The 12,536-nt window shown below is 39.2% G+C and overlaps 1 protein-coding gene across 2 annotated transcripts in view; it reads left to right on the top strand.

The window, feature by feature from the left end:
• Positions 1–400: 400 nt before the first annotated feature.
• Positions 401–12,536, top strand: part of LOC140467301 (TBC1 domain family member 22B-like) — a 309,619-nt gene continuing 297,483 nt past the window's right edge. The window contains exons 1-2 of one of the 2 annotated variants that reach the window (XM_072563569.1): positions 401–649; positions 10,693–10,749. In XM_072563569.1, the coding sequence (XP_072419670.1) occupies positions 594–649; positions 10,693–10,749 (113 nt within the window). In that variant the 5' untranslated portion in view covers positions 401–593. The remainder of the gene's footprint in view (positions 650–10,692; positions 10,750–12,536) is intronic. The other variant, XM_072563570.1, reaches the window with a different exon arrangement.

Genomic DNA, 12,536 nt, shown 5'->3' with positions numbered 1-12,536 from the left:
GAGAAAACTTTTCAAAAAGTTTCAGGTTTCCGAAATCCCCCATTCAATTTCAAGTTCTTGGGTTTATCTAAACGTTAGATTTACTCGTCTGTGCTGGCAGCATGGAACAAGACTCTCTCTCTCTCTCGACAGTGTTACTTTGCAGATTAGGAGGAAAAGCAAATAAGATGATGATCGTCAACACTGATAGCTGAGCAATCTAATCTCTTCATTTTATATTTAAATAAAATTCAGGGTTGTTGTGTGACTGAGCTGCTCGGATCAATGCTTGTTCTGTGGACATCTGCCTGTCAATCAGCCGGCGGCGTCTCCAAGGAGACAGGCCACCTGTGAACATCAAGGCTCCCGATTGGTGGCTCGGTTCACGGTTCCGCCCCGGCCAATGAGAGGGCAGCGTCGGCCCCGGACGCCAACATGGCGGCGGAAGCAGCAGGGGCAGCGTTTAGAAATTGTTTGAGATTTTAACCTTTCCGACCGGGGCGCGCCCGTCCTTCTGCACGGTATTTATTTTTCCTTTTTAAAAAAAAACCACCCGAAAATTCCGTCAGCGCTCCGGTACTGTCAGGGGAAGGAAAGGAAGGGAAGGGGAGGTGATGGCGAGCGACAGCAGGAGGCAGTTCTGGAAGCGGAACACCAAGGTTCCCGGAAGGTTCGTGCAAGCGCTCACTGACTCCGGGGCAACCACAACTCGCTGCTAATTTCTTTCCTTGTTGGCCTCTTTTTATTCTTTCCTGTTTTGCTGTTTTTTGAGATCGCAGGGGTTGTCAGTTCGATTTCATGTTTTTAAACACAAAATAATCCCATCTGTATCCCAGCTTTAGCAAAGTGAGCATCTGTTTGATGCACTCACACGGAAATGTATTGTCAGGTTTACTCAACCACACAAATACCTTCTAGCTCAATTCGTTTCCTTGCTGATCCACATTTCTTGCTAATGTCCCCTCCCATTGAAAATAATTACTGTACAGATTGATGTGATCGAAATCTATGTGAAAGTACTCTTGTCATAAACAGTAGTAGTGTGACTGGAGTGCCCAGTTTTACTTCCTTGTCCTTAACCATGTTGGTTTTCATCTTATTAGGTTAAATTTAGGTTGTATTCACATTAGCATGTAAATTTTGAAATAGCTGATCCAATATTTGACACATGTATGGAATGATAAATAATTTATGCACCTCTTCATAGAAAAGAGCATAACGCTTGGGTCAAAAAACAAAAGTATATAAACATAGGCCATGTCACCTTAACCAATCAGTCTAATAGTACTTACCTGCTTGCTCAGCTTCCCTTGGCAGATTCATCTGTTTCAATGAAATAGCTAAATCCTTGTTAAAATTACACAAGGGTTTTCCCCCATAGTATATTTTAGAAATACTGTCATATTCTGACTATCTTCATGAATTTTCTTTTTACCTCTTTAATGCTCTTAGTAGAATGTTTATTTGTGCATTTGTGTATTCCTAATTGTTTTGTAATTAACCATGTTGATTGCAATTTGTTCTATTATTACCTGTCATGCACATGTAGAATGTGTCACCTATGACTTGTGACTTTGTACTCATTCCCCTGTGTATTATTTTTAATATTGAAAGATGATCCATGCAAACTTGATTCTTTTACAAAGCTATTCTCTGAAACATTTATAGCTGTTGTTAAAATATTATACAACTGAATGTTATTAAACAATGCATTTTAAGGATCAGATTCCAAACTCTGACATGGCATACAATCTGCAACAGATGGCAATTTGTGATCTTGGAAAACTTATCAAAATGTTTAACATCAGAAGCCAGATAATGTACTTTCAGTCATTTGAAAGTTTTTCCAGTAATCTGATCTGTCAATTTCAATGAATTTGAATAAATGAAATAGAAAGTCAACTTAACAAACTTAAATAAAATTCTTTTTCATTTTTGTTTACTTTTAATATTGGTTGTTTTCTATAAATATGTCTCAGTTATAGGGTGTATATAGGGTGAAGATAACAGGCCCCAGGTCACATGAAACTTCCCTGCGTTCTGATGCTCCAGATGCATATGAATAATGTCTGCTGTTGAAACTCAGTGTCACTTTTGCATAATATCTTGCCCAGAAGAAATTTTTTATGCTACATTAATTGAATAATTTTTGTTGATAATTTGGGTGACTATTGAGACATCTAGCAAATTAATTGGTAATATGAGTTTTGTAACTTCCAAAAATTTCCAAAGCTAGCTTTAATTGGAAACGTTTTGGCATGAAGACCTCTATTTTTCAGCTTGGCAAAAAACCTTACTTAGTCAGAAGCTGTAACTAAGCTGTCTTAGTAATGTTATGATAAGGTGACAATTGCAGAATTGTTTTGTTTTATTAATATGACACTGGCAATCTGTGAAATGTCTAGACTTGTTCCTTGACTGATCTTTTTCCTTTTTATGTATGCTTGTTGATTCTTTTCTTTCAATTGACAAAGACAGAAGTTCTGTTCAGCTTCTTGGATGGCTTCCATCTTCTATTTTAGCAGTATTTATGTTTTTAGTTAATGGGGACACTGAAATATTGCGTCTTTACATGGATGTTTTGGCCTCTGCCTAGTTAGTACTTTGCACTATTTATGCTGAACTTTGGATTGCCAAGTAGTTGCTTTGAAGTAGAGGTATTTATTTTATAGAGCTCTCATCTAGCATAATGTGCCCCACTTTTCATTGTGGAAACAAACAGTTTGATTTTTTTTGTTGCCGTTAAATTTTTGTCTAACCTTCATAAAATGACATAAATATCTCAAATAGTGGGTGATCAACTTCAAGCTACTTTAGAAGGTGAATTTGTCTGCACATCCACAGTATGTATAGTCTAGCTTTTTCTCCCATGTTGAGTTTGATTGAAGCTTATAGTGGTTTACGTACTGCGGTGTAGTGGTAAGCTCCTTAGCCCTGGGAAAGTTTAAAATTCAGTCATTCCAACTATACTTAATCTTACTGCTATAATTGTGGATGTGAGATCTTGCATGCTGCAACCAGTGAACTATGGGTAATTAGGAATTGTAAGTAAATGGAGAAAATACAGGCCATTATCTGAAGCTGTTCACAAGAACAGTTGCAGGTGAGTTTAATACAAATAAACAGTACTTTTGGGTATGATTATACTTCACCTTTTGGTGACAAGTTGTAATTAGATTTCAGTTATCTATTGAGATTGAGCCTACTAGGGAACTGACTTGCTTGTAACACGCGTTGTTTCCTCTGTATCAGAGAAGAATATTTATTTCCAAGATTCCATGAATTTAAAGGATAGTCGAGTGCTTGCATGTATCAATGACTCATTATTTTTAAAGCCAGGACTTTGGTAATTTATTTTTCCTTCTGCATATTTAGGATTTAATGAGCTTATTTATTTAAGGTTTTAGTGAAGATCTGTACCTCTAATTGTGGTTGAAGTTGTTGATTGGTTCACCAAGCTGGTTGATTTTCTTGCAAACATTTCATCTCCCTCCTGGGTGACATCTTCAGTGCTGTGCAGCCTCTGGATAAAGTGCTGTTGTTGTGAAAAAAAGTTACAGAAAACTCAGCACCAGAATATATGAACATCAGTTTGCAACAAAACGACGCGACTGGTCCTTGCTCATATCAATACGCACTGACAGTGAAGGACACCAGTTGAGTTGGGGACAATTTGTGATACTGGGACAGGCTCAACAAAGAAAAGCTTGGGAATTCCTGGAGGCCTGGTATTCATCCACTGGTTCCATAAACAAACATTGAAATAGACCTATCTACAGACTACTACAGTACAAAACCTGAAGTATATCCACCCACCACAACAGTCAGAACCATACAAGTTTGGGGCAGGTCACAATGACAGTGCTTCACCTGGAGGTTACACAGCACTGAAGATGTCACCCAGTAAGGAGACAAAAATTACCAAAGTCCTGGCTTTACAAATCAATAAAATCTGAGAGGCTAATAGCAATGTTAGGAATATTAATAATCCATATTACTGACTGGAATAGATCACTTGACACATGAGACAAGAGTTTAAAGCTGTGCTTTGCATGCATATGTATGTGGTCACTTTTTTCATCGGCAATTTTGTAATTAAAACTGCAATCTCTACAGCAAGTTCTGGAATAATAATTAAATTGCTACATGGAGACGTATTTGCTAACAATTTCCTTAGTAATGTTTCCTATCTGTCCTCTTGCTTGATAAACCTCATTTTCCCATAGCCTTTAAATGATGTTCCTAAAAGAAATCAAAAGGAAGAATTATTTTCAGGACCCCAAGTGACATGTTAACCATGTGGAGCTTTCAATTGTAGAGTTCTTGGCGGTTGCTTATGTGACGAGGGGAGGCTTCACCATTAACCCAATTAAGTTTACCTCATCACGACTTGATACTGCACACAGAACAGGTTGAGAATATATGTATTTCTTTTTGTTAAGAAATAGGATTTTCTCTGCTTCTAGAAATGCATAGCAGTGACATAATTGTTTAAGTAGAGAGATTGAGTATGAATATTATGTGATCAAATAATTAAGAAGGAAATGCTTTAAATCAAATTCTGACTTTTATTGTAGCTACAAATGGTGGTGTTTCATGGTTGATGTAACGGAGAGTAAAAGGTTTTAGATTTAGATTAGATTAGATTCCCTACAGTGTGAAAACAGGCCCTTTGGCCCAACCAGTCCACACCGACACTCCGAAGAGTAACCCACCCAGACCCATTTTCCTCTGACTAATGCACCGAACACTGTGGACAATTTAGCATGGCCAATTCACCTGACCTGCACATCTTTGAATGTGGGAGGAAACCGGAGCACCCGGAGGAAACCCAAGCAGACACGGGGAGAATGTGCAAACTCCACACAGACAGTTGCCCAAGGCTGGAATCGAACCTGGGACCCTGGGGCTGTGAGGCGACAGTGCTAACCACTGGCCAATGTGCTGCCCCTAGACCAATAAAAGTGTTCCTTCAATAATTGAAGTCCAGAGGAAGAAAAAGTTTAGAAGAGGCAATGCTCAGTACAACAAACGAAGAGAAAGAATACGCAATTTCAAGTCTTTAGGTGACTTGAGGTATTAATTATTTTCATTCTGGAGGTGTCGGCTTTCCTGATTGGGCCAGCAACTATTGACTGTCTTTAATTGACTTTCACAGTTAGTGATGAGTTGACTTCTTAAACAGCTGCGGTCCAATTTGTACTTTAAGTGCTGTGGGAGGAAGTTCCAGGATTTTAACCCAGTTACACTAAAGAAAAGTCAATATATTTCCATGTCAGGATAAGGAGTGCTTTGGGGAGGAACTTGTTGTTGGTTTGGAAGGTGCTTTGAAGAAGACAGTGAATTTTTGCAGTGCAACTTGTGGATGGTGTGTACTGCTGCTACCGGGTATCACCAGTGGAGGAAGTGAATTGTTGTGGATGTGGTTCCAACCAAGCTGACTGCATTGTCCTGGATGGCATCATGCTTGAGTGCTTTTGGAACTGTCCTTATCTGAACAAATGGGGGTATTCCATGACACTCCTGGCTTGTGTTTTGTAGATAGCTTTGAGAAGTTAGGAGGTACGTTGTTTGTTGTGGCCTCCAACTATTCTTGTATCTATGGTATTTATATGTCAGGCCCAGTTTGGCTTCTGGCAGTGCTGTTATTACCAAACTCTGGGTAAAGTTCTCCAATTCATTATGGTTTTATGTGGGCCACCCCAAACTGTTAAGCTCCCAGGTATGGAGGGATGAAGTGGTTCTCCATCTTTATTCACCCACCCCATCAGTTGATTGCAACAAATTTAACATAATCCCTTTCTTTTTTAGGTAAGTACATTTGGATCTGGAAGAAAATGTTTTAAATGCCATTGATTTAAGCAGACTTTCTTGATTGACAAAGATTGAGCTTATTAATTACAAAATTTTGAGAAAAATTAGGATTACAGCATAAATACAGATTAGAACTAAAAGGTGAGTGGAGAGATTAAAATCTCTTCATTAGAATGCAACAGAAAAAAATAAAAGAAAGAATTGGCTTAGTTGTAACTCTCTTGGAAAATTTAATGGAATAATAGATTGTCTACTAAACAATAACTGTTCCAAAATAGTAACATCCCACAAGCACACCCTTGGCAAAAAGCTGTTTCAGAAAACAGGTTGTCTCATGTGCAACTCCAGTAGCCCGGGACGAAAAATATCAAGAGAACTCAGTGTAGCACGGAGAGATGTACTGCAGCAACAGACCCAGAGTTGGTAAAGTGTGGTGCTGGAAAAGACACAGCAGGTGAGGCAATATCTGAGGAGCAAAGGAGTCAACGTTTTGGGCAGGACCCTTCTGGTCCTTCTGAAACGTCGACTTCCTTGCTCTTTAGATGCTGTCTGACCTGTGCTTTTTCCAGTGCTATACTTTGCCAACTCTGACTCTCTAGCATCTGTAATCCTCACTGTCTCCCAGCAACAACTGAGAGGAAAACCAAGAAACTAAAAATCCGGGATCAGTGAGTGCTTGACTGCACCCATTCATGCTGTTTCGGTTGTATCAACCTTTTTTGTTAAAAAATGGCCTTACAAGCTGTTTACTTTCAGTTTTCAATGGACCTCTTGGCAACTCTGTCTTAAAAGCTTTTTTTAAAAAAAAGTACAAAATAGACCATTAAAGTCATAGTATTATTGCAAGAGTTGGGATGTAATCTATAGGGATTGTTAGGAAATCACTATCCTATTTGTTTAAAATTTTCTGACGCATTTAGTTATAGCTCATCAATCCCACACAGAATTTTCCTGAATTCATATTTGCACTTATTTGAACTCTTGATTTTGAAAATGGTTCTTGCCTGACACTTGCCTGAATTTTACTTGCTACTGATTAACCCATACCTGGATGTTGTCCAGATTTTCCTGCATTTTCGACATAGACTACTTCAGTATCTGAGGAATCACCAGTGGTGCTGACTATCCCTACTTCAAACCTTTATAATGGATGGAAGGTGATTAATAAAACAACTCAAGGTGGTTGGTCCTAGGACATCACCTAGTGGAATTGCTGCTGTGATGATCTTGATGAGATCACTGACCTCCAAAGCCATTTTCCTTTGTATAGTCATGATTCCAACTAGCTAGTGATGCTTGGCTGTATCCAATTTGGAATACATTGACTTTTGTAACTACTGCCGTTATCTTTGTGCTTGGGCATTTCTCTCCAGTTTGAGAGACTGTGAGAATTTAGGAATAGAGAGAGAGACTTGTCCATTTCTAGTTACAGATTCATCTCACTAGCGATTACTTGAAATATCATTCACTCATATTCCTATGTTTGAGTTTGTATTCAATCTCAATTGTAGATAGTTTTATATCCAACTCATGAGCTTCTCATCAAGGTGTAAATTAAACAGCAGGTAAAAGTTTCTTCAGACTTGCTGGTTTTAGTCTTTTGAAAAGAATGATTTCAGTTCAGAGTGTTTACTTTTAACGGTTTCATGAAGATTGGCTAAACCAATACTGTGAGCATTTGAATTTTTTTTTCTTCAGGTGTTAAACTCAGATGATGGAAGTTGAAATTTGATGATTCGTCATTTATCACTGTTATGACCATTTGATTCCTATTTCACAGTGAATATAGACCTTCTGGGGATGGCTGTTTTAACTTAAATGACATCAAAATTACCATTTGACTAGTGTCCAATTTATTATGTGGTAACATTACATCATTTATTATCTGTTTCTTGTCCCAGATTTGGAACACTGTAAACAACATGGAGAAAGCGACTGGTTGGTAACATTTGTCATGAATTCTTAGTGGTCGAATTTGCTTAATATTGACCACAATAGTTGACTTACCAGTGAACTAATTGCTGGACTTGTTTGTGGTAGACGAAGTGTACGTGGCTTTATGGTTGCACTGTAAATTGGGAAATCTGAGATTGAGGAGTTAGTTGTGTTTTGCTCAGAAAGGACGAAATATTCCTGTCCATAGTAAAAGTCATTGACATTTTATTTGATGTAAGAGATCAGAATTGCTTGGTAAGTATTTGATATTGCATTTGGAGTTACAGCTTCAATGGGTCATAAAATTAGTCACTGCAAGTGAATATTATGTAACCTTTGGATTGTCATTGGTGACTTAAAAATTTCTTGACACAATTGGTGAAATCAAACACAAAAACATTTTTACACTTAAAATTTTAATTCCTCAGTAAAAGCTGTACTCAAGTAATATGACTGCCCAACTAATTGAATTTATGACATTGTAGCCATCTTTCGCACCTCAATTGTTTTGAAAAGGAACTCTGATTAACGTGTAAGAGTGGTCTGAATTGAGCAGGGATGATATTGCTCCATCTTTGGTAGTTAAAAGAAATCACTGTTATTGGTAGAGTTTGTGTATTTAATAAATATATTGGTTGTCGAGGATTACAGGAGATATTCAAGTTTGTGGTCTAGGGACAAGGCTATTTATTTTCATTGATGTGTTTGGAAGTCCTATTTAGTCATTCAGTATACTTATTGATGTCTCATGAAATTGCACAGAATTGTAATTTAAATCATAAAATTGAAAGTGGAGTTATGTTACGAGGAAGTAACTAAAATAGTGTCCGTTGTGAAATAAGAATGCAATCAGCTCAATTAATTTTACTATGAATTGTGTTCTTGTGGGTGTCTCTGGCCAGGGGATGCTTTTATTGCTCATCCCTTCTTGCCATCTTGAACCACTGCAGTCCATGTGTTAGCAGTAGGGAGGGAGTTCTACGATTTTGACCCATTGACACTGCAGGAGTATGGTGGATAACTTGTTGGAGGGGATTCTGAGAAACAGGATTTATATGCATTTGGAGAGGCAAGGACTGATGAGGAATAGTGAGCAATACTTTGAGCGTGGGAAGTCATGTCTCACAAGCTTCATTGGGTTTTTTGAGGATGTAACCAAAATTGGCAGCATGGTAGATGTTGTCAACATGGAGTTTAATAAAAGCTTTTACACAGTTCTGCATGGTAGACGAATTGGTAAGGTCAGATCACATGGGATTCAGGGAGGGCTTGTGAATTAGATACAAAATTGGCCTGTTGGTAGGAGACAGAGGGTGGTGGTGATAGGCCACCAGTCCAAAAGATAACCTGTCACCAGCCGTGTTCTGCAGAGATCGGTGTTGGATCCACTGTTGCTTGTCATTTACATAAAGATTTGGATGAGAATTTAGGAGGCATGGTTAGTAAGTTTGTGGTTAACACTAAAATTGCTTCTATCATCAACAGTGAAGAAGGTTATCTAAGATTACAAAAGGATCTTGATCATTTGGGCCAATGGGCTGAGGAATGGAGTTTAATTTGGATAAATGCATGGTATTGCATTTTAGTAAAACAAATGAGCTGAGCTGAAAAATGTGTTGCTGGAAAAGCGCAGCAGGTCAGGCGATTCCTGAAGAAGGGCTTGTGCCCGAAAAGTCGATTCTCCTGCTCCTTGGATGCTGCCTGACCTGCTGCGCTTTTCCAGCAACACATTTTTTCAACTCTGATCTCCAGTATCTGCAGTCCTTACTTTCTCCTGAACAAATGAGCAGTACTTCAACAATTAATGATCCTGGGTAGTGTTGTTAAACAGAGAGAGATCTAGGGGTTTAGACACATTGTTCTATGAAAGCTACATCACAGGTAGACAGGGGGTTAAGAAGCTGTTTAGCACACTTGCCTTCATTGGCTGACGATTGAGTTGGGATGTCATGTTGAAATTGTACAGGATATTGGTGAGGTCACTTTTGGAGGACTGTGTACAGTTCTGGCTACCTGCAGTCGGAAGGGAACTATTAAATTTTGAGAAGGTTCAGAAAAGATTTACCAGGATGTTGCAGAGACTGGAGCATTTGAGTTAAAATGATAGGCTGGGACTATTTTCACTGGAATATAGGAAGTTGAGGGGTGACTTCATAGAGGTTTATAAAATCATGAGTGTATAATAAGGTGAATAGCAAAGGTCTTTTCCCTAGGGTGGGGGAGTTGAAAACGAGAGGGCATATATTTAAGGTGAGGGGAAGAAGATTTAAAAGGAACCTGAGGGGCAAATTTTTCACACAGCGTGGTTTGTATGTGGAATGAGCTGCCGGAGGAAGTGGTAGATTCAGGTATTGTTACAACGTTTAAAAGACATTTGGATAGATACATGAATAGGGAAGGTTTAGAGGGATGTGGGCCAAATTAAGGCAAGTGGAGTAGTTTAGTTTGGGGAGCTTCGTTGGCATGGATGAATTGGACCTGTTTCCGTGCTGTATGACTTTGTGTGATTTGAAGGGGAGCTTAAAGGGGTGGTGTCCCTGTGTATATGCTGCCTTTGTCATCCTAGATGGAAGTGATTGTTTGTTTGAAATGTCCTATCAAAGAAGCCTTGGTGAATTTCTGCAGTGCATCTTGTAAATGGTGCACACTGCTGCTAGTGAGCATCAAGGGTGGACAGAGTTGATGCATATGGATATGGTGGCAGTCAAGCAGGCTGCTTTAGCCTGCATGATATCAAACTGCTTGTATATTACTGGAACTCATCTGACTTGTGCCCTATAAATAGTAGATAGGCTTTGAGGAGTCAGGAGGTAAGAATCAGTAAATAATGTACACATAATTCATTCATGGTATCAACTGGAACTTTCCCCCTCCAAACTGTGATAATGTGCAAATTATATTTGAATTCATTTTTTCCACTTACATCATATGTCTTTTTCTCTCTCTCTTTTTTTCTTTCCTTAGTATACAACAAGTTTATGGAGCTCAACATCCCCCATTTGATCCCCGTCTACATAAAAAGTAGGTTTGCATTTGATTTATTGTTCTTGCCTGGTTTCATAAATCTGTTTTCGATTTGAATGACCTTCATCATGTTAATATGGCCAGAGCTTTGTGAAGCGAAACAACAATTGATTTCTTATAATTATGTATCAGCCCTACCAAGATGTGACACTGGATGAGTAGAACAAGGATAATCTACATTATTTGTTCTCCGCTCAAACCAGGGTTAGAAGCTGAACTATAGTTAATTGATGTTGATAAAATGTAGAGCTGGCAAACCACATAAGGTCAGACAGCATCGGAGGAGCAGGAAAGTACAGGTTTTGGATGGAGACCCTTCATTAGAACTGGGAAGGAGGAAGGGAGCTCAGGAATATATCGAGGGATGGAGGTGGGGCTGAGGGAAAGATAGCTGGGATGGTGAAAGGTGGATGCAGGAAGGTCGATAGGGTGGTCATAGGTGGATACAGGTAGGGGGTTATTGTAATTGGCCAGTGGGAAGGTGGAGTGGATAGGTGAGAAGGAAGATAAGTCAAGAGGCGGGGAGGAGAGGGACGGCTGGCGATGGGAGGAGGGGTGGGGAGAGTTTGAAGCTCGTGAACTCTACATTGAGGCCATTGGGCTGTAAGATCCTCCAGTTTGCATGTGGCCTCGTTTTGACAGTGGAGGGGGGAGGGTGGTGTTTAAATGGCTGGCAACCAGAATGTGGTCTTGATTGGAGCATTTAGAGCAGTCCCTGAGTCTGCACTTAGTCTCCGATGTCGAGGAGACCACATCGGGAGCAACTGATGCAATAGACCAGGTTAGAATTGCAGATTAATCTCTGTCGGATTTGGAATGATTGTTTGGGGCCTTGGATGGAGGCAAGTGGGAGATGTAGGGGCAGGTGTTGCACTTCGTGTGGTTGCAGGGAAAGGTACCAGATGTGAAGGAGAGGCTGGTGTGGAACTGATAAGGGAGACTGACTGAATGGTCCCTACGGAAAGCAGGTAGGTGTGGAGAAGGAAATATCTTTTTGGTGGTATCTGACTACTGTTGGCGAAAATGGCAAAGGATGATGCATTGGATTTGGAGATTGTGGGGTGGTAAGTTCTGAAATTACTGTTTAAAACTCCAGTGAAAATTGGGAGTTGCCCAATGCTGAGATGCCTTTTTTTTTCATACTTACAGTATCTTTCCTAGCTTGTCAACTTTGTCTGTACCACTCCAGGTAATGAACAATTCTGTGTAATAATGGTTTAAAATAAAATATGGTGGCCCTTTTAAAATATTTTGGAAATCTAAAATTTATTCTCGGGATCTGTTTGGAGAACATATGTTGGTTTAGAAGTTGGTGCTAGAAATATGTATTGGATAGCCAATGTAAATGGTAGAATTTAACTTACTAAATCTATCTCATTGTTGAGTGTCTGGTGGTAGCTGTGGTGGGTGATGGTGTTGGAGTGCATTACTGAAATGACCACTATCGCAAAAGAAACATCACCCTGCTTTTCCTTACTTGCCTCTGAGGCAAATTGCTAAGGCGGCAATATTTTGCCAGTGGTGTATATAGCTAGAATACATGAAAGAGCAGCTGTATTGAGGTTTTTGAATATACCAAGTGTTAATTTTTCTGTGTGTGGTGTAAATCTTTCAAACTGGATTTTGGGGAATTTGTTTTGATGTACTGTGAACATTTGTCAGTTTTAAAATTGCAGGTGACCCATGTACTTAGTCATAGAGATGTACAGCACGGAAGTAGACCCTTCAGTCCAACTCATCCATGCCAACCAGGTATCCTAATATAATCTAGTCCCATTTGTTAG

Source organism: Chiloscyllium punctatum, chromosome 45 (assembly GCF_047496795.1).
Source record: "Chiloscyllium punctatum isolate Juve2018m chromosome 45, sChiPun1.3, whole genome shotgun sequence".
Lineage (NCBI taxonomy): Eukaryota > Metazoa > Chordata > Chondrichthyes > Orectolobiformes > Hemiscylliidae > Chiloscyllium > Chiloscyllium punctatum.
This window is presented reverse-complemented; position numbering and strand designations above follow the sequence as displayed.